We start from the raw sequence: 19,260 nt of genomic DNA, 5'->3' as shown, positions 1-19,260 counted from the left end.
TCATGCGCTTTACACCAATATGACCTAAACGGCAGTGCCACAAATAAGTTGCACTATCATTATTAACTTTACATCTTTTGGTTTCAATATTATGAATATGTGTATCACACGATCGAGATCCAACAAACCATTTTCATTGGGTGTATGACCATAGAAGGTTTTATTCATTGTAAACAAAACAATAATTATTCTCTAACTTACATGAATAACCGTATTGCAATAAACATGATCTAATCATATTCATGCTCAACGCAAATGCCAAATAACATTTATTTAGGTTCAACACTAATCCCGAAAGTATAGGGAGTGTGCGATGATGATCATATCAATCTTGGAACTACTTCCAACATTCATCGTCACCTCACCCTCAACTAGCTTCTGTTTATTCTGCAACTCCCGTTTCGAGTTACTACTCTTAGCAACTAAACTAGTATCAAATACCAAGGGGTTGCTATAAACACTAGTAAAGTACACATCAATAGCATGTATATCAAATATACCTATGTTCACATTGCCATCCTTCTTATCCGCCAAATACTTGGGGTAGTTCCACTTCCAGTGACCAGTACCTTTGCAATAGAATCACTTAGTCTTAGGCTTAGGTCCAGAATTCGGCTTCTTCACTTGAGCAGGAACTTGCTTGCTGTTATTCTTGAAGTTCCCCTTCTTCCCTTTGCCCTTTTTCTTGAAACTAGTGATCTTGTCCACCATCAACACTTTGATGTTTTTCTTTGATTTCTACCTTCGCCGATTTTTGCATCGCGAAGAGCTTGGGAATTGTTTTCGTCATCCCTTGCATACTATAGTTCATCACGAAGTTCTAGTAACTTAGTGATGGTGACTAGAGAATTTTGTCAATCACTATCTTGTCTGGAAGATTAACTCCCACTTGATTCAAGCGATTGTAGTACCCAGACAATCTGAGCACATGCTCACTAGTTGAGCGATTCTCCTCCATCTTTTAGACATAGAACTTGTTGGAGACTTCATATCTCTCAACTCGGGTATTTTCTTGAAATATTAACTTCAACTCCTGAAACATCTCATATGGTCCATGACGTTCAAAACGTCTTTGAAGTCCTGATTCTAAGCCGTTAAGCATGATGCACTAAACTATCAAGTAGTCATCATATTGAGCTAGCCAAACGTTCTTAACGTCTGCATCTACTCCTGCAATAGGTTTGTCACCTAGCAGTGCATCAAGGACATAATTCTTCTGCGCAGCAATGAGGATAAACCTCAGATCACGGATCCAATCCGCATCATTGCTACTAACATTTTTCAACACAATTTTCTCTAGGAACATATCAAAATAAAGATATGAAAGCAACAACACAAGCTATTGATCTACAACATAATTTGCAAAATACTACCAGGACTAAGTTCATGATAAATTAAAGCTCAATTAATCATATTACTTAAGAACTCCCACTTAGATAGACATCCCTCTAATCCTCTAAGTGATTACGTGATCCATATCAACTACACCATGACCGATCATCACGTGAGATGGAGTAGTTTTCAATGGTGAACATCACTATGTTGATCATATCTACTATATGATTCACGCTCGACCTTTCGGTCTCCATGTTCCGAGGCCATATCTGTATATGCTAGGCTCGTCAAGTTTAACCTGAGTATTCCGCGTGTGCAACTGTTTTGCACCCGTTGTATTTGAACGTAGAGCCTATCACACCCGATCATCACGTGGTGTCTCAGCACGAAGAACTTTCGCAACGGTGCATACTCAGGGAGAACACTTCTGGATAATTAGTGAGAGATCATCTTAAAATGCTACCGTCAAACAAAACAGAATAAGATGTATAACAGATAAACATCATATGCAATCAAAATATGTGACATGATATGGCCATGATCATCTTGCGCCTTTGATCTCCATCTCCAAAGTACTGTCATGATCTCTATCGTTACCGGCATGACACCATGATCTTCATCATCTTGATCTATATCAATGTGTCGTCACATGGTCGTCTCGCCAACTATTGCTCTTGCAACTATTGCTATCGCATAGCGATAAAGTAAAGCAATTATTTGGTACTTGCATCTTATGCAACAAAGAGACAACCATAGGGCTTCTGCCAGTTGCCGATAACTTCAACAAAACATGATCATCTCATACAACAACTTATATCTCATCACGTCTTGACCATATCACATCACAACATGCCCTGCAAAAACAAGTTAGACGTCCTCTACTTTGTTGTTGCAAATTTTACGTGGCTGCTACGGGCTGAGCAAGAACCGTTCTTACCTACGCATCAAAACCACAACGATAGTTCGTCAAGTTAGTGTTGTTTTAACCTTCGCAAGGACCGGGCGTAGCCACACTCGGTTCAACTAAAATTGGAGAAACAGACACCCACTAGTCACCTGTGTGCAAAGCACGGCGGTAAAACCAGTCTCGCGTAAGCGTACGCGTAATGTCGGTCCGGGCCGCTTCATTCAACAATACCGCCGAACCCAAGTATGACATGCTGGTAAGCAGTATGACTTGTATCGCCCACAACTCACTTGTGTTCTACTCGTGCATATAACATCAACGCATAAAACCTAGGCTCGGATGCCACTATTGGGGAACGTAGTAATTTCAAAAATATTCCTATGCACACGCAAGATCATGATGATGATATAGCAACGAGAGGGGAGAGTGTTCGTCCACGTACCCTCGTAGACCGTAAGCGGAAGCGTTAGCACAACGCGGTTGATGTAGTCGTACGTCTTCACGATCCGACCGATCCAAGCACCGAACGTACGGGGCCTCCGAGTTCAGCACACGTTCAGCTCGATGACGATCTCCGGTCCTCCGATCCAGCAAAGGCTCCGGAGATGAGTTCCGTCAGCACAACGGCGTGGTGACGATGATGATGTTCTATCGGCGCAGGGCTTCGCCTAAACTCCGCGACGATATGACCGAGGTGGAATATGGTGGAAGGGGGCACCGCACACGGCTAAGGAACGATCCGTAGATCAACTTGTGCTCCATGGGGTGCCCCCTACCCCCGTATATAAAGGAGAAAGGGGAGGAGGCGGCCGGCCAGGGAGAGGCGCGCCAAGGGGAGTCCTACTCCCACCGGGAGTAGGACTCCCTCCTTCCTTGTTGGAGTAGGAGAGAGGGGGAAAGAGGGGAGAGGAGGAAGGAAAGGGGGGCCGCACCCCTTGTCCAATTCGGACCAGAGGGAGGCTGCGCGCCTCCTTCCTTTCGGCCTCTCTCCTCTATTCCCGTATGGCCCAATAAGGCCCATATACTCCCCGGCAAATTCCCGTAACTCTCCGGTACTCCGAAAAATACCCGAATCACTTGGAACCTTTCCGAACTCCGAATATAGTCATCCAATATATCGATCTTTACATCTCGAACATTTCGAGACTCCTCGTCATGTCCCTGATCTCATCCGGGACTCCGAACTCCTTCGGTACATCAAAACTCATAAACTCATAATATAACTGTCATCGAAACCTTAAGCGTGCGGACCCTACGGGTTCGAGAACTATGTAGACATGACCGAAACACGTTTCCGGTCAATAACCAATAGCGGGACCTGGATGCCCATATTGGCTCCCACATATTCTACGAAGATCTTTATCGGTCAAACCGCATAACAACATACGTTGTTCCCTTTGTCATCGGTATGTTACTTGCCCGAGATTCGATCGTCGGTATCCAATACCTAGTTCAATCTCGTTACCGGCAAGTCTCTTTTCTCGTTACGTAATGCATCATCCTGCAACTAACTCATTAGTCACATTGCTTGCAAGGCTTATAGTGATGTGCATTACCGAGAGGGCCCAGAGATACCTCTCCGACAATCGGAGTGACAAATCCTAATCTCGAAATACGCCAACCCAACATGTACCTTCGGAGACACCTGTAGTACTCCTTTATAATCACCCAGTTACGTTGTGACGTTTGGTAGCACCCAAAGTGTTCCTCCGGTAAACGGGAGTTGCATAATCTCATAGTCATAGGAACATGTATAAGTCATGAAGAAAGCAATAGCAACATACTAAACGATCAAGTGCTAGGCTAACGGAATGGGTCAAGTCAATCACATCATTCTCCTAATGATGTAATCCCGTTAATCAAATGACAACTCTTTTGTCCATGGCTAGGAAAACATAACCATCTTTGATAAACGAGCTAGTCAAGTAGAGGCATACTAGTGACACTATGTTTGTCTATGTATTCACACATGTATTATGTTTCCGGTTAATACAATTCTAGCATGAATAATAAACATTTATCATGATATAAGGAAATAAATAATAACTTTATTATTGCCTCTAGGGCATATTTCCTTCACCGAGCAGCATACCCGAGCCTAGGCTACCAAAATCAACGGGTGCGGCGGTGACGACGCGACGGAGGAGCTTAGTCCTCGTTGGAGTCGAGGTCGGTCCAGATCTTGGCCTGCTCGGCCTTCCTCACGCACAGGTCCGCCTCGTTCGGCACGTGCGCCTGTGACGCCCTGCTCGAGGAAGATCTCCTCCTCCCTTGCCGAGCGCTCCCTGATGGAGCGCTCAAGCTGGTCCTCCTGCCCCCCGGGGGGAGGTAGTCTTCGGGGCCAATGACGCCCCGATGCGGTGGGTCTGCGTCGGCCTCGAGCTTGACAGTGAGCGGCCCGAGCTCCTCCGACTCTCTCTTGATTGGAGTGAGCCGCGAGGTCAAGGCGCCCGCGGACAAGCTCCCCGCGGCAGAGGAGCTGGAGGAAGCGCGACGGCAGACTACGAGCTCGTGGCGTTCGAAACCCGGCGGTGGCTGGCTCCCATAGTTGAGGCACTTCTGCGTCCCCTGCTTGCGTGCGGCGACGGCGGCGCTCCGTGTCATCCCCATCACTTCTATAGCCGTCCATGGGTCGGGAAGATTCGCTAGGTTTTTTTTAGGCTCGCCCGCAGCGGACCGCGAGCTCGTGGTGTTCGAAAGCCGGCGGTGTCCGCATCCCATACTTGAGGCACTTATGCGTCCCCTGCTTTCATGCGATGGGGGCGGTGCTCCGCATCATCCCCACCACTTCTGCAGCCGTCCATGGGTCGGAAAGGGTTGCTAGGGGTTTTTTTACGCTCAACGACGGCAGATCATGCGCTCGGGGCGTTCGAAAGCCGGCGGCAACCGGCTCCCACAGTTGAGGCGGTTTTGCGTCCCCCGCTTGCATGCGGCGGCGGCGGCGCTCTGCGTCATCCCCACCACTTCCGTAGCCGTCCAAGGGTCGGGAGGGTTCTCTAGGGTTTTTTTAGGCTCACCGCCGGTGGACCGCGAGCTCATGGCGTTTAAAAGCCGGTGGCGGCCGGCTCCAATAGTTGAGGCACTTCTGCGTCCCCCGCTTGCGTGCGGCGGCGGCGACGCTCCGCGTCATCCCCACCACTTCTGTACCCGTGCATGGGTCAGGCAGGGTGGCTAGGGCGTTTTTAGGCTCGCAAGCGGCGGACCGCGAGTTCGTGGCGTTCGAAAGCTGCCGCCGGCGGGCTCCAATAGTTGAGGCACTTCTGCATCCCCTGCTTGAGTGCAGTGGCGGCGGCGCTCTGCCTCATCCCCACCACTTCCATAGCCTTCTATGGGTCGGGAAGGGTCACTAGGGCTTTTTTTAGGATCACTGGCGGCGGACAGCAAGCTTGTGGCGTTCGCAAGCCAGCGGCGGCCGGCTCCCATAGTTGAGGCACTTCTACGTCCCCCGCTTGCGTGCGGCAACGGCGACGCTCCACCTCATCGCCACCACTTCCGTAGCCGTCCATTGGCTGGGCAGAGTCGATAGGGATTTTTTTGGCTCACCAGTGGCGGACCACGAGCTCGTGGCGTTCCAAAGCCGGCGGCGGCCGGCTCCCATAGTTGAGGCACTTCTGCGTCCCCCGCTTGCGTGCGGCGGCGGCGGCGCTCCGCGTCATTCCCACAACTTCTATAGCCGTCCATGGGTCGGGAAGGGTAGCTAGGTCTTTTTTTAGGCTCGCCGGCGGCGGATCATTTGCTCATGGCGTTTGAAAGCCGGCGGCGGCTGGCTCCCATAGTTGAGGCACTTCTGCGACCCCTGCTTGCGTGCGGCAGCGCTCCGCGTCATCCCTACCACTTCCGTAGCCGTCCATGAGTCGGGAAGGGTCACTAGGGCTTTTTTTAGGCTCGGTAGTAGGGGACCGCGAGCTCGTGGCGTTCGAAAGCCGGTGGCAGCCGGCTCCCATAGTTGAGGCACTCCTGCGTCCCCCGCTTGGATGCGGCGGCGGCGGCGCTCCGCGTACTCCCCACCACTTCCGTAGCCGTCATGGGTCGGGAAGGGTCGCTAGGGCTTTTTTAGGCTCGCCGGCGGCGAACCACGAGCTCGTGGCGTTCGAAAGCCGGCGGCGGCCGGGTCCCATAGTTGAGGCACTTTTGCGTCCCTCGCTTGCGTGTGGCGGCGGCGCTCCGCGTCATCCCCACCACTTCCGTAGCCGTCCATTAGTCGGGAAGGGTTGCTATGGCTTTTTTTAGACTCGCCGGCGGCGGACAGCGAGCTCGTGGCGTTCGAAAGCCGGCGGCAGCCGGCGCCCATAATTGAGGCACTTCTGCGTCCGCCGCTTACGTGCGGCGCTCCGCATCATCCCCACCAGTTCCATAGCCATCCATGAGTCGGGAAGGGTCACTAGGGCTTTTTTAGGCTCGCTGGCGTTGGACCGCCAACTCATGGCGTTCGAAAGGCGGCGGCCGCCGGCTCCCATAGTAGAAGGACTTCTGCGTCCCCCGCTTGCGTGCGGTGGCGGTGGCGCTCCGCGTCATCTCCACCACTTCCGTCGCCGTCCATGAGTCGGGAAGGGTCGTTAGGGCTTTTTTAGGCTCGCCGGCGGCGGACCGCGAGCTCGTGGCGTTCGAAAGTCGGCGGTGGCCGGTTCCCATAGTTGAGGCACTTTTGCGTCCCCCGCTTGCGTGCGACAGCGGAGGCGCTCCGCGTCATCATGAGTTGGGAAGGGTCGCTAGGGCTTTTTTTAGGCTCGCCGGTGGCAGACTGCAAGCTTGTGGCGTTCGAAAGGCGGTGGCGGCCGGCTCCCATAGTAGAGGCACTTCTACGTCCCCCGCTTGCGTGCGGCGGCGGCGGCGCTCCGCGTCATCTCCACCACTTTCGTAGTCGTCCATGTGTCGGGAAGGGTCGTTAGGGCTTTTTTTAGGCTCGCCCGCGGCGGACCGCGAGCTCGTGGCGTTCGAAAGTCGGCAGTGGCCGGCTCCCATAGTTGAGGCACTTTTGCGTCCCCCGCTTGGGTGCGGCGGCGGCGGCGCTCCACGTCCTCCCTCCCACTTCCGTAGCCGTTCATGAGTCGGGAAGGGTCGCTAGGGCTTTAGGCTCGCCGGCGGCGGACTGCGAGCTCGTGGCGTTCGAAAGCTGGCGGCGGCCGGCTCCCATAGTTGAGGCACTTCTGTGTTCCCCGCTTGTGTGCGGCGGCGCTCCGCGTCATCCAAACAACTTCCGTAGCCGTCCATGGGTCGGGAAGGGTCGTTAGGGCTTTTTTTAGGCTTGCCGGCGGCGAGAAATTGGGGCGGAGGGGGAGGGGAATCGCGGCGGTGGATAGAGTTTGACCTGTATCTGAACGGTGAAACCACAGAAATAGGGATGGAGAGGGTCTTTTTTAACTTTTTACGGGTCGGGTACGAGATATGGTGTCTGTTCTAACAAGGAAAACGGGTCAAACTCGTATGCTCGCTGGAATTTTACGGGTTCGGCCCTTTTACGGAATGTGTTAGAGATGACCTTACTGTCCGAAACGTACGAAGAAACGAAGCAGGTGAGGACTCTTGGGTTTGACGTGACGCCTCAACGAACCGGAAATCATTACTCTACCTGGAGGAAAGAAAGGAACACTTTTTTTTGAACGCAAGGAAAGAACACTTTAGACCAATGGATGGAGTGTACCGGGATCGTGTGCTTGTTGTGATGGGTTGTGCGTCGTTGGATCCAAGAATCATGTTCGGTCTCAGCGGGTCGACCATTGAGCGCTAGCTAGGTACATGTACTGGTAGGCACCCGATCCGAGCCAAAGCTAACTGCATCCAGTAGGAGCCGTGACCACCGAGCCTCCGCTCTCTCTCTCTCTTGGCCCTCGCTCACTTATACTATATCTCTAGGGAAACCTAGCTAAGACGCTCCCTCCTCTCCTCTCGCAATAACAAGACGGAGGAGAGCAAAGCTCTTCTTCCCAAGTAAGTAAGATAGTGATCAGGGAGGGAGGGAGGGCATGCCATGTGCTTGGCCTTCCAAGTTAAAGGAGCTAGCTCTTTAGACCAGGTAAGGTTTGTTCATGGCGTCGTGGTTCGATCGTGCCAACTTGATAACTCGGTTTGTTCGCGAGACCGTTCCTTTTAGACTTTGGCCATGGTTTTTTGTTTGTTTGTTTTGTTTAGATTAGATCGAGATGACCCGTACAAACCAACCTCATGATTTTTAGATTAAGCTTTTGATGTTGCCCAACTTGATGCAATTTTTTTTTTGTCGATTCTAATTTGCTACAACTAGCTAGTCGCTTCTGCCATGCATGCTTCTATCGGATGGGTCGATCGAAGGAGGGTTTTGAGTCCCACTCCCACTTCTTCTTCATCTTAATGTTCTTGTAATCACGCCGATGCCGAAACCACATACGCTATAAATGAGTTACCTTTGATTTCATGCAATGCACTGAATTACCTTTGATCAATTTAGAGATTTGTTTGTTTGATTAATGAAAATATGTATGTATGTATGTTTCCACTGGCTGGGTTGGGCTGGGCTGTTTGGGAACTGGGATTTTTAAATGGTGGCCAATAGTAACTAAAATTCATACAAGGTTAATTACCACACGGACACAGTCAAAGAAGATAGTAAGTATATATGAAGAAGAAGAGCACATGTGCATCGTGGAGGACACAATCAGAAAGTAAGTTTCTTTGTCACAATCATTCACTCCTCATATTCTATAAAGAGCACGCCCACACAGTACCACTCCCAAACACACAGCTAGCATACAACTCTCTCACACTCAACACACAATGACTCGCAGCAAGATGCCTGCACGTAAGGTGATGGGGGTGCTGCTCTTTCTTGCTCTCCTGTGGAGCAGCCACCTGGTGATGGTAGCCGAGGCTGCCGAGGATATCCTTCCGTCAGACGAGCTGAGCCTTGAGGTTCTTGCACTGCTCGAGGACATCATGAAGTCCAACCTGTGCCCGGCAGCATGCGTGACCTGCTTGTGCAGGTCGGGAAGAGCTGCCCTCTCATCTTGATGATGTTTGCTCCATGCGTCCTTGGTAAGGTCATGGCAGACCAGAGCTGCCCTCTCACCTTGATGATGTTTGCTCCATGTTTGCTCGCAGCGCCGCTTCTTCTTCTACCTTGAGCTGCCTCACACAACTCTCTCTCTCTCTTCTTTCTATCTTCTCTCAGGAACACACGCACACGCTCACGCACACAACCAAGGGAGAAACCGACTACTAGCTTTGCCAAGAGGTCAGCTCGTTGGTTCACACGAGAGACTACATTTTTTCTACCAGAGCCCTCACGGCTTCATTCTCATTAATCAAAGCACTATTTATACAAGGGACTATGCACACACGAACCAGCCACTGCTCTCGGCAGCCCCACTAATGGCACGATCTCCATGCACGCACACTCTCAACGGCCACACGACGTAGCCCACTGGGACCTTTTCTCATCCCAACTAACTCACGCATGAAGCTAGCAACTATCTGCATGCAACTAACTACCTAAACCGAACGCATACACTTATCACTACAAGAGTTGACCGGATGAGCCGGCTCAACCTGTCACGCTCCAGCCTCTTGTGCGACTTGCCGCTTCACGCAGCACCACGGCTTCACGCCGCATCGGCATCTTTCCATACTCGCCGCATCGCACGACAGCGCGACATCTCGCCTCCTTCGCACACCTTCCCTGAAACTTGACAGGACTCTCTACTCGATCCCTAGACCATCTAAGTTACATGCAGGACTCAAAACAAATATTCAGATACAAATATCAGTTTTGCTAGAACTCATCTAGATGAGATTTAATTTGGTCTCATTCATCATTTATAACCGTTGGATGTGGTGCTATAAGATGCATGTGTGCTGACATGGGCTGTATCCGTTCTTGTTTTCCAGGTGAATAAGACCAAATTACGTCTCATCTAAATGAGTTCTAGGTACTCCCTACAAATATCAAGATTAAACCTAACAACATTGACCGGAGCACTGCCGCCCGAGATCCGCCGCGGGCAGGCCCCAGGCCGCCGCCTGGTCGCTCGCCGTGCCTGCAGGTCACGCCGCAGGGAGGCCCCAAGCCACCGTCCGGTCGCCATTGACCCATTTGTGCTCGTCGGCGTCCGCGGCGCCGTTAGGGCGCTCCATGCGGGGAGCGGCGAGGAGCAGAGGCTGCGGATTCCACCCTCCACCGAGCAGGTGACTCCTCGAGGCGTGGCGGGAGGCGGGGCAGCTCCGGTGGCGAAGGGCGCGGGGCGGGCGGCTCCAGCGGCGACCCGTAGTCTGGCGGCTCCAGCGGCGACCCGTGGCTCCAGCGGCGAAGGGCAGCGGTGGCGGCTCCAGCGGCGACCCGTGGCTCCAGCGGCGAAGGGCAGCGGTGGCGGCTCCAGCGACGACCCGCGGCTGCCGCGGCGAGCGGCTCCAGGGGCGAAGGGCGGCAGGCGACACCCGCGGCCAAGGGCGGCGGCTCCAGCGGCGAGAGGTTTCCGCGGCTGCACCTGCGGCGAAGTGCGGCTCCGGCTGCACCTGTTGGCCACGCTGGCACCTGAACTATGGGCCCGGCCTGGCAGAAACGTGATTAACCGCAGTGAAGCGGGCGGTTCCACGACTTGGTAGTTTTTTGCCACTGATTAGGTAAAAAGTGGTAGTTTTCCACACAAAATCGTAAAGTGGTAGTTTCTGGCCACGTTTCCATGAAATGTGGTAGTTTTTGGTTAAATACTCCATCCTTGAGGAAGATTATCCAGATTCGCAATCTGTAGCAACATATTTGACACGTTGGAGTTTCGGTAAACAGTTGAGTTGGATGGCTTCAAATTCCCCATAGTCGATGTGGAGCGCAACAAGTTGAGCATGTTGTACTTGAAGCACGGAGCAGACCCCTGCGTCACAATGGGTGAGACGCAGAGATTCCAAGCGCTTGCAGGTGTTGAGCATGTTGTGGATGTCCAGTTGACCAAACCTCAAATTGCGCAGCCACAGGTGCGTGAGAACAGCAAACACAAGTGAGCAATCACCAAACTAAGTATTGAACCGTTTGGCAAAGGAGAGGAGATCATGTTGAGTGCCTCTCCAACTAGTCTTCTCCGTGAGGACGACAAACTCAGCGATGTCGAGCTTCTTCTGGGTCGCCATGGTGCGGGCGACGACTTGGCTGATGGAGAGACACTCATCATGCCTCAAACAGCTTGCGGATGGGGATCTCGGGTTTCCTTGCACCAAGTATCGTGTCCGTGATAGCAGCCACAACAATGTTGTAGTGAAAAATACGATTAAAGGTGTCGACATCGGGCTTGAGTAACCAATATCTATATCAAGTAGCGACATCATGGGGGGAAGCTTGAGCATCCTGTTAGACAGGATGCAGGCTCTCAAGGCATCTAGTGTTTCAACCCTCTCCAATATGTTGAGTAGAAGGTGATCCGGCAGCTTGCTAAGACTGTCAACTTTCTGCATCATCATCACATTATATAACCTAGGAAAGAAAAAATGAGCCTCCCTGGTGGACATGAACAAATTAAGGAGGAGAAAACATGAAAGAAAGGAAAAAGGTGCTTACATTATTATTGTTTTCCATGTCCGCAAAGTCTAGCTATTTGCCTTATCGCGTTTTTCAGAAAAGTCCTTGTGTTTTTTTGATATTCAAACCGCAGTCCCTTTTTAAGTGGATATCGAAAAAACGTTTCGCTCTTACGAAAAGAAGCCTGCATTTTTCAGCATTCAACCCGCAATTCTTTTTAGTGGACAGGTGGGCGAGCGGGAAGGACCGGGGCGTCGCCCACGACGCAGACGAGACCGGCGGCGGCTTATGGTGGCGCGGTCGATGAGGACCTGCTGGATCTCGCCGGATCTGGTGGGATGGCGCGCAGATCTCTCTCCGATCCTTTCCCAGATCTTCTCCTGCTACCTAGGGTTCCCCACCGCAGGCGCACCTCGGCAGCCATCGAGGCGACCACTGCCGCCTGCAGGCGGAACGAGGCGGAGGAGAACCTCCTGGTACGACGTGAGGAGGAGACGTACGGATGAACTTAAAGGTAGAATTTCTAATCTTAATCTTGCAGTGTTCAACAAGGCGCCCAGAAAATCAATTGACACCATCCCTTCTCTGATTATGCACACAGATCAGGAGAGACATACTGGCCGGGACAATCTTTAAACCATGAAGCTACACAATCTATTGAATCGGCCAATAGGTGGATATCATAATTAGAATCAGGGCATTTCTATGAAAGTCTATATATCACAGTTAACTACAGGGAGGTAAGCCGTAGTGTTATTTCACATGCTACACTTGCATCAACAAAACATGCATGTGTATTGACTGCATTTTCCATTGTATTTCTGATGGAGCAGAAAACAAATGAGACATTCCCATTCACAAGTGTTTATGCTGAACCCAGACTTTTCAGACCATCAGACCAACCAGTAAGTATCAATTATGCAAAACATGTGAAACAACCAGTAAGTATGGGTACTGATTGTAAGAAAATAAATATCAACGAAACGGAACGGAACTGGAGCCTGTAGTGGTTACATGGAGCCAACTGTGTGTTTGTGACAACATTGAATTAACATTTAATCGATGTATCTAAATGTATATATTTTATATGTGTAAACGAAGGGGTTGGAATAAAGTGGGTTTTTATATCATAATTTTTTTAACTCCACTCCGTGGCCCTCCTCCTCCAGACCCCGTTCAACCTCATCAAACCAACTTGTGTGTCGAGGAGCTTAGCTCAGCTAGCTGTTTGCACGCTCTGTAGTTCCTATTCTGAACATATGAGTCAACTTCCCGAACCCATGCTTACGGCATCAAGTATTACATAGACTTTTTTTGCTTAATTTACTTGTCCATGGAAGAATCTGGACGTTTCATTTGGTTCAGTTACTATCAGCAAGGACACATTGTGAGTGCCAGATCTTTAACCGTTTGCCTGTGAATGTATGGTCTTCCAACAGTAATTATATTGGCCGTAGCACACCCGTGCGTCGGGATGATGTACACCGCTTGGGGTTTAATACCAAATTGGTGTATGTCGATACTGAAATATCCAAAGATCACTTGACCGGATCAATTTTCTTTTCTCTGGAATTGTTTCTTATGTATATGCACAGATGTACTAGATGCTATGTTTTTACAATTTCAGTACACATATGCTTGCTAATGTGATTACTTGTTCATTTCACTAGATAGTGTGTTCCCATCGATCCATCCATGTACTGAATTGACAATTTTCTTACTCTGTTCAGGTTGCAATCACGAACGAGCAGCAAATGTTTGCACTGAACTACTGGGGTAAGGCAGTGAAATACTTTTTGCTCGCGGGGGTGAAAGTTTGGAACAGAGAAAGAACAGACAACAAAGTGTATGCACTACACATATGCTACTACTTAGATCCTTATTTCTTGTCTTGCAATGAAGGAGTACAGGTCCTTCCATATAGGACTTACAAACTGACTGAAGACCGAATATTTCTACTAGCAGTTTATTACTCATCTTTGTAATTTTATTGTCTCATAAGCATAGACCATTCATATGCATAATTGTCAGGTTGCACTTTTCTCATCTTTTAAGTTCATAGGGAAATTTGTACAGATGACATGTTTATGTGAATGACACTATTCTAATGGCAGAATGAGGATGGGGCATTCGGTGATCCAGCATCTGTTCTACCATCAGGGCTGATGGCATTCTTTGGCAATACTAAGCCGCTTGATAAATCCATGGCATGAGATGGGCCTTGGGTATAATCCAAGCATCGAACCTGGGTGATCCGTGGTGATACAATTTAATGAAAACATGAACCATGGCTTGATGTTGCTTTCAACCAGTACAAGGCTATGTGGAGAAAGTATGTAGATACTGAAAAGGAATTCCTGACACTATGTAACTTTGGTCTCTCAAGTAATTAAAGAAATTCTCCAAGAATAAGGCCACCATCAATATATTTGTTCTTTTATGGGCAAAAGAGTCTTCATGTGAATTGTCTCTTTTTAGTTGTTGCAAAGTTTCTTACCTTTGTGCTGGTCAACTATTTTTATGTAGAATTTGATAATATATTTTTAGCTAAGGTGCAATCATTGTAGTATATATAGTTGAAGGGGATGTTATAGATGAACATTTGTGTACTATTTGTAGCAAACACATCCTCAGTTGTATTAATGGAAATGGAAGAAAAATATGACGTTTGCTTCGTAGCGAAGTACTTAAGAGGCATGCGGGGACACGCGCATGACTCACCCTCCCTCCATGAAACAACTCCACAACATTATGAGTCAAAAGCAAGCAGAAGTATGGGGGCGGTATATGGTAATATGGACTTGGTGCAGGAGTAGATAGGTGTATAGACTAGGCGCGGGAGTAGTTCACAGAGTGCAACCCTCAAATCCAGCTCGACGAGATTAGTTTTTTTTAGTTAGACGAGGTGAAGGACTAGCTCATAGAGGGCGAATCTCATATCTAGCTCGACGAGATTAATTTTTTTAAGTTTTAAACATTCCATTGCACGGTTTAAGGACAATTGTGTCATGCAATGGTTGACCTTACCACTCTGGAATCAACCATGTTCCAACATGTTTTGATCAGGTAAACAACACGACCACCGTTGTCAAGGGCGCGATCACTGTTGTCGAGGACTTAATGGAGGATAAGTGGCAACACAGGCAGGCTATTGTGTTGAAATATATGTCAAAAATAGAAGACACAAATGAAAGGATATTGTAGGTATGCTTATTGGGATAGGGAGTTTTATTCTCCCGTTGCAACGTACCGGCATTGTTATAATTTCAGAAATTATTGACCTATTCAAAATCATAAATTAAATCTAATATTGAGTATACCTTAACTAAATGAAAGAGCTTCTTGAAAAATTATTGACCCACTCAAAATCATAAATTATATCAAATGTTGAATATCTTATCTGAATGAGAGAACTCTTTGAGAAATTGTTGAACAAGTCAAAATCATGAACCAAATCCAAGATTGACACCTCAATTGAATGAGAGGTCTCTAAAATTAGGGAGCATAGTATATTATAATAGAATAGATGATAGATGATTGAACCATTAAAATGTATACACCCCGTTGCAACGCACGGGCATTTTTACTAATATATATATATATATATATATATATATATATATATATATATATATATATATATATATATATATATATATACTAGACGAATACCCGTGCGTTGCCACGGGAGAGATGCTACCGATCAAATCATTTCACTATCAATATTTGATGTGCTTTACTTTGAAGTACAAGACAATCTGATCAGTTTGGTTATGGCGAATATATTATTTATTTAGGCGTATCATAGAAGTTCCATGAGCTCTAAGTTTTAGGAATAAATTTTTTAGATGACTACTTTCAAAGATTAAAATTGAATCTGAAACTTAAGTGACAACTCTATTACTTTGACAATTCGTTTCCTTGTCCGTGTCATACCATTTTCTTCGCGTCGCAGACAAGATCTATACTGAAGCAATCTGACTCTTGTCCATGCCCATTTTCTTTGCCTCCTTTCTAATACTCCCTCCTACCCAACATGTAAGACGCGCTTGACTTTTTTGGATTTTCATCGCACGACTTTAACAATTATTATCAATTATTGTAGGTCTACAAAATTAGTATAAAATATATGAAATAAAATTGCTTTGCAAGAAAAATAATACAATACAATTTATATGTGTCCAACCCATGAACTTTTGTATAGAAAAATGATCAAAGTCGCATAAGCAAAGTCAGGGGCGTTATATTCCATGGAGGGAGTACCTAAGGCAAAAGTCTGCTTCATGTCCTCCCAGCTTCAATACTTACGGGGGACCTTGAAACATGAATAATGACTTTTGACCAACAGAACCATTTACCAAATCTTTCATGTGCTTGGTTACAATTTACACAATACAACAATGATACACCTTCCCTAAAAAAATGACACACCAAGATAGATGGTTTATCCTTTACAGTAGCAAATATAAGTAGAAGGCAAAGAAGTATTATATTACAGCGTCATGAATACTTACACCAGTGTGAAGCTGTCCACCTAATGGCTACACAACTCTTTGATCTGGTTCACTAAATTGGGAAATCAAGAAGTTGAATTTAAGTTTCAGTTGATCTCAAAATATTTGCACAAATCCATCAGTTAATCAGTGAAACCTGACCCTGATCATCATACCTAGAATGCTGGGAGTAAAGGGAAGTACTTAAGGAATGTTAAAATTCTAATATGAGAGCTTAAGAGTATAGCAATATATCTACAATAAGTAGCATTGACAGTCTAATAGGAAAGCTTAGTAGCATATCATATCTGTTTTGTTGCACTTGTGAAAGATTAGAAAACCATATTTAAATTATGATGATAAACTCATGTATAACTACATTGTGAATGTTGCCACTTATCCAAGAGTAGTAGAGTCAAACTCATTGAATATGTTCTACAAAAAATGGGATGAGAAATGTAACACGTGAGATCATAGATGATGAATCCGCAAGAAGTCCCTTCTCCATTTTTATGAAGCTCGACGTTATGGAATGGAGCAACCTCAAAAGTCAAAACCTGCAAAATAAATATTAGAATCTTCAGTTTGAAGCGAACATATAAAATATGTGGTAATGTAGCTATTCTATTTCTAGGAAATAAAGACTTTTGATGGCATGAGCATATATATAGAGTGATAGAGATGTAATATACATATATCAAGCAAAGAAAGTACGTACTATGATCTTATATTAATATTCCATGGTGATTTCGTATCATTATCACTAATAAAATAACATGTAGAACAGTATTCCTTTCTCTTGATAAGACCATGCTATACCCATTAGTACTCTCAATGTTGGTGAAGAATCACAAATCATAACGTCAAAGTGTAAGAACAAACTTGTTTTGTTGACCAGAAATAAACTACCTTGTTCTTCTTCCTCACCAAAATCTTCCCCTAGATTTTTCATCTTTATCTGCACAAGTCGTTGTTAAAGCTACAGGATGCAAGAGGAAAGCATAGTCAGAGCTACAGGATATAAGAAGAAAACATAGTCACAGAGGACGAACAGAAGGGAGAGACGAACATGATTACATGAACACAACGTGTCCTAGGTCCTCTCCCGCCGCTCTGGCTACTGCCTGCCCTGCACTCGCGCACGCCGCTCCGCAGCTGTCTCAAGCATCAACCACGTGCCCCGGCCGCTCCTTTCAGTAGCCCCAGGAGCAGCTGGCAGCCGTCACCGGCGCCCTCGCCTGCGATTCTGCGAAGCCGAGACGAGCAGTCCTGCACCGGGAATCCGGGATGAATGTAGCTAGCGCGATGGCCATCGCTGTAGGGATGGAGCTCAGAGATCATTGAGATCGTTACGAAATACGGGAGTAGAGGCAGAGGTTCACCGTTCACCATGGGAGAAGCCCTAGCAGATAGTGCATGTATAGATGTGCGTGGATTGTGACTGGTCTAGCGGCAGTTCGGGATCACATAGGAAACGTGCATGCGTGGGTAGGGTTGTTTCTTTTTTGTTTTTTCCCCTTGTAAACGGGAGGATCGGAAGTGTGGGTGAAAAAAATCGTTGTGCTTCTCGGGAGAGGCGATCGTGGATGGATCGTGGGAAGGAGGTGGCCCAACGATACGACTACGGGTGTTCCCGTGCGATCTTTTCTACCGCGGGGTCGTACGAGGGGAAGGTTGAACCACGACGTTCGATCCGCCCTTTAAGTATATATAATCTATCCTTATTTTTTTAATAATAAAGTACGGATTGACTTCGTGGGTTCATCATCACAATACACTTTTTCTCACGAATTTACGCTTTCAATTTGAATTTAAAACATATACGTGAGGTGGTACTAATGTTGGGACCTCCTGTGTGAGCCTCTCTGTGTCAATTTGCTGAGGCTTCCCACATGCGTGTCTTCGACTGGGCCGGCCCATGAAGATAGAGACGCGCGCTGTAGCTCAAAAAAGAAAATTGCGCCGCGGACGATTGGAACACAAGATCGACCACTATAAATCTCGTGTACCTGCCAGCTAAGCAACGAGCCGTATGTGACCATACTGGAGCATCAAACTTAAAGAACAAAACACGCTGCGCAGATCCGAATTAGTTCAGGAATTTCGTAAGCAAAATTTTTTCTTCAAAAAATGGAATGTTCCGTGAAACGCAAACACTTTTCAAAATTGTGAAAAATATTTTGGAAAACTATAACATTTTTTGAAAATCACGAACAATTTTTTGAAACGAGAATATTTTTCAAATTCCAAAAAAAATTGAGAAACACGAACATATTTGAAAGCATGATTTTTAAGAAACTTGTGAACATTTTTTAAACTCCTAAAAAAATGAAAACGTGGACAATTTTCTAAAATAGGAACATTTTCTGAACATTGTCAAAAATTTGAAAAGAAAACTTTCAAACATTTTTCCAAAATGAGAACAATTTTTTAAACAGAATTTTTTTGAATTTATATAAAAAAATAAAACACGAACATTTTTTCAAATTTCAAAACATTTTTTGAAAAATTGAACAATTGTCGAAAGATGATCTTTTAAAAAATAAAGTTGAAAAATAAAATAAATTTCAAAGCGAAAAAACAAAATTAAGAAAGAAGAAAAAGAAATAGAAAAGCTGAAAAAACAAAAAACAAAAAACAAAAACAAAACCCAAGAAGAAACAGGAAAAACCGGTCAGAAAAGAAACGTAAAGGGAGGAGCATGCTGTAGTAATGCTGACTGAAGAACATCGTCATATTACTTGGGCCTGGAAAAAAACATTGGCCTTCCCTTATGGACTGCGTGCACGCGAGTGGGCTTTCTATCTGAGATATTAGAGAAAGAAAAAAAAATCAATTACTGTGGAGAATCGAACGTGAGATCTCTTCTATATTTCTTTGGGCTATGAGAACCAGCTGAGATAAGCATGCTACTTGATGAATAGTCCCACCTCGGGATTTTAAGTACGCACATACCGGTTAATATAGCGCAGTAATTAACCAACAGACGTGAAAAGAGATGACCTAATTAAGCAGATGGGCTAATTAAGGAAAGGAATGTGGCTAAA

The 19,260-nt window shown here is 46.7% G+C and overlaps 1 protein-coding gene and 1 long non-coding RNA gene across 12 annotated transcripts; one reads left to right on the top strand and one right to left on the bottom strand.

Annotated features, from left to right (window-relative positions):
- Positions 1-8,024: 8,024 nt before the first annotated feature.
- Positions 8,025-14,144, top strand: LOC123110038 (uncharacterized). 11 transcript variants are annotated; one of them, XR_006453116.1, is made up of 6 exons: positions 8,025-8,255; positions 11,949-12,234; positions 12,322-12,460; positions 12,554-12,625; positions 13,451-13,566; positions 13,835-14,144. XR_006453116.1 is itself a non-coding variant. In XM_044530441.1 (2 exons), exon 2 carries the CDS (start codon positions 10,133-10,135, stop codon positions 10,814-10,816), a length of 684 nt encoding a protein of 227 aa, XP_044386376.1. In that variant the 5' UTR covers positions 8,025-8,255; positions 10,103-10,132; the 3' UTR covers positions 10,817-11,017. The 11 variants fall into 11 exon arrangements, 2 of the variants coding, with proteins under 2 accessions (XP_044386376.1, XP_044386377.1); XR_006453113.1 differs by having other exon boundaries at positions 11,942-12,234; XR_006453117.1 differs by lacking the exons at positions 11,949-12,234; positions 12,322-12,460; positions 12,554-12,625; positions 13,451-13,566; positions 13,835-14,144 and adding exons at positions 8,813-8,880; positions 9,004-9,250; positions 10,103-11,017.
- Positions 14,145-16,040: 1,896 nt separating this feature from the next.
- On the bottom strand, positions 16,041-17,644 carry LOC123115379 (uncharacterized). Its single transcript, XR_006456600.1, has 4 exons — positions 17,596-17,644; positions 17,283-17,482; positions 17,123-17,192; positions 16,041-16,770 (listed from the first exon to the last, which is right to left on the bottom strand). It is a non-coding gene; the product is annotated as an uncharacterized lncRNA (long non-coding RNA).
- Between the last annotated feature and the right edge of the window lie 1,616 nt (positions 17,645-19,260).

This window comes from Triticum aestivum, chromosome 5B, assembly GCF_018294505.1.
Source record: "Triticum aestivum cultivar Chinese Spring chromosome 5B, IWGSC CS RefSeq v2.1, whole genome shotgun sequence".
NCBI classification, from domain to species: domain Eukaryota; kingdom Viridiplantae; phylum Streptophyta; class Magnoliopsida; order Poales; family Poaceae; genus Triticum; species Triticum aestivum.
The sequence above is the reverse complement of the archived record's forward strand: the minus strand, read 5'-3'. Positions and strand labels throughout refer to the sequence as shown.

What these genes read in the sequence shown, in the direction of transcription:
- LOC123110038 (XM_044530441.1), top strand. Translation starts at nt 10,133, where the DNA reads ATGAGTTCTAGGTACTCCCTACAAATATCAAGATTAAACCTAACAACA.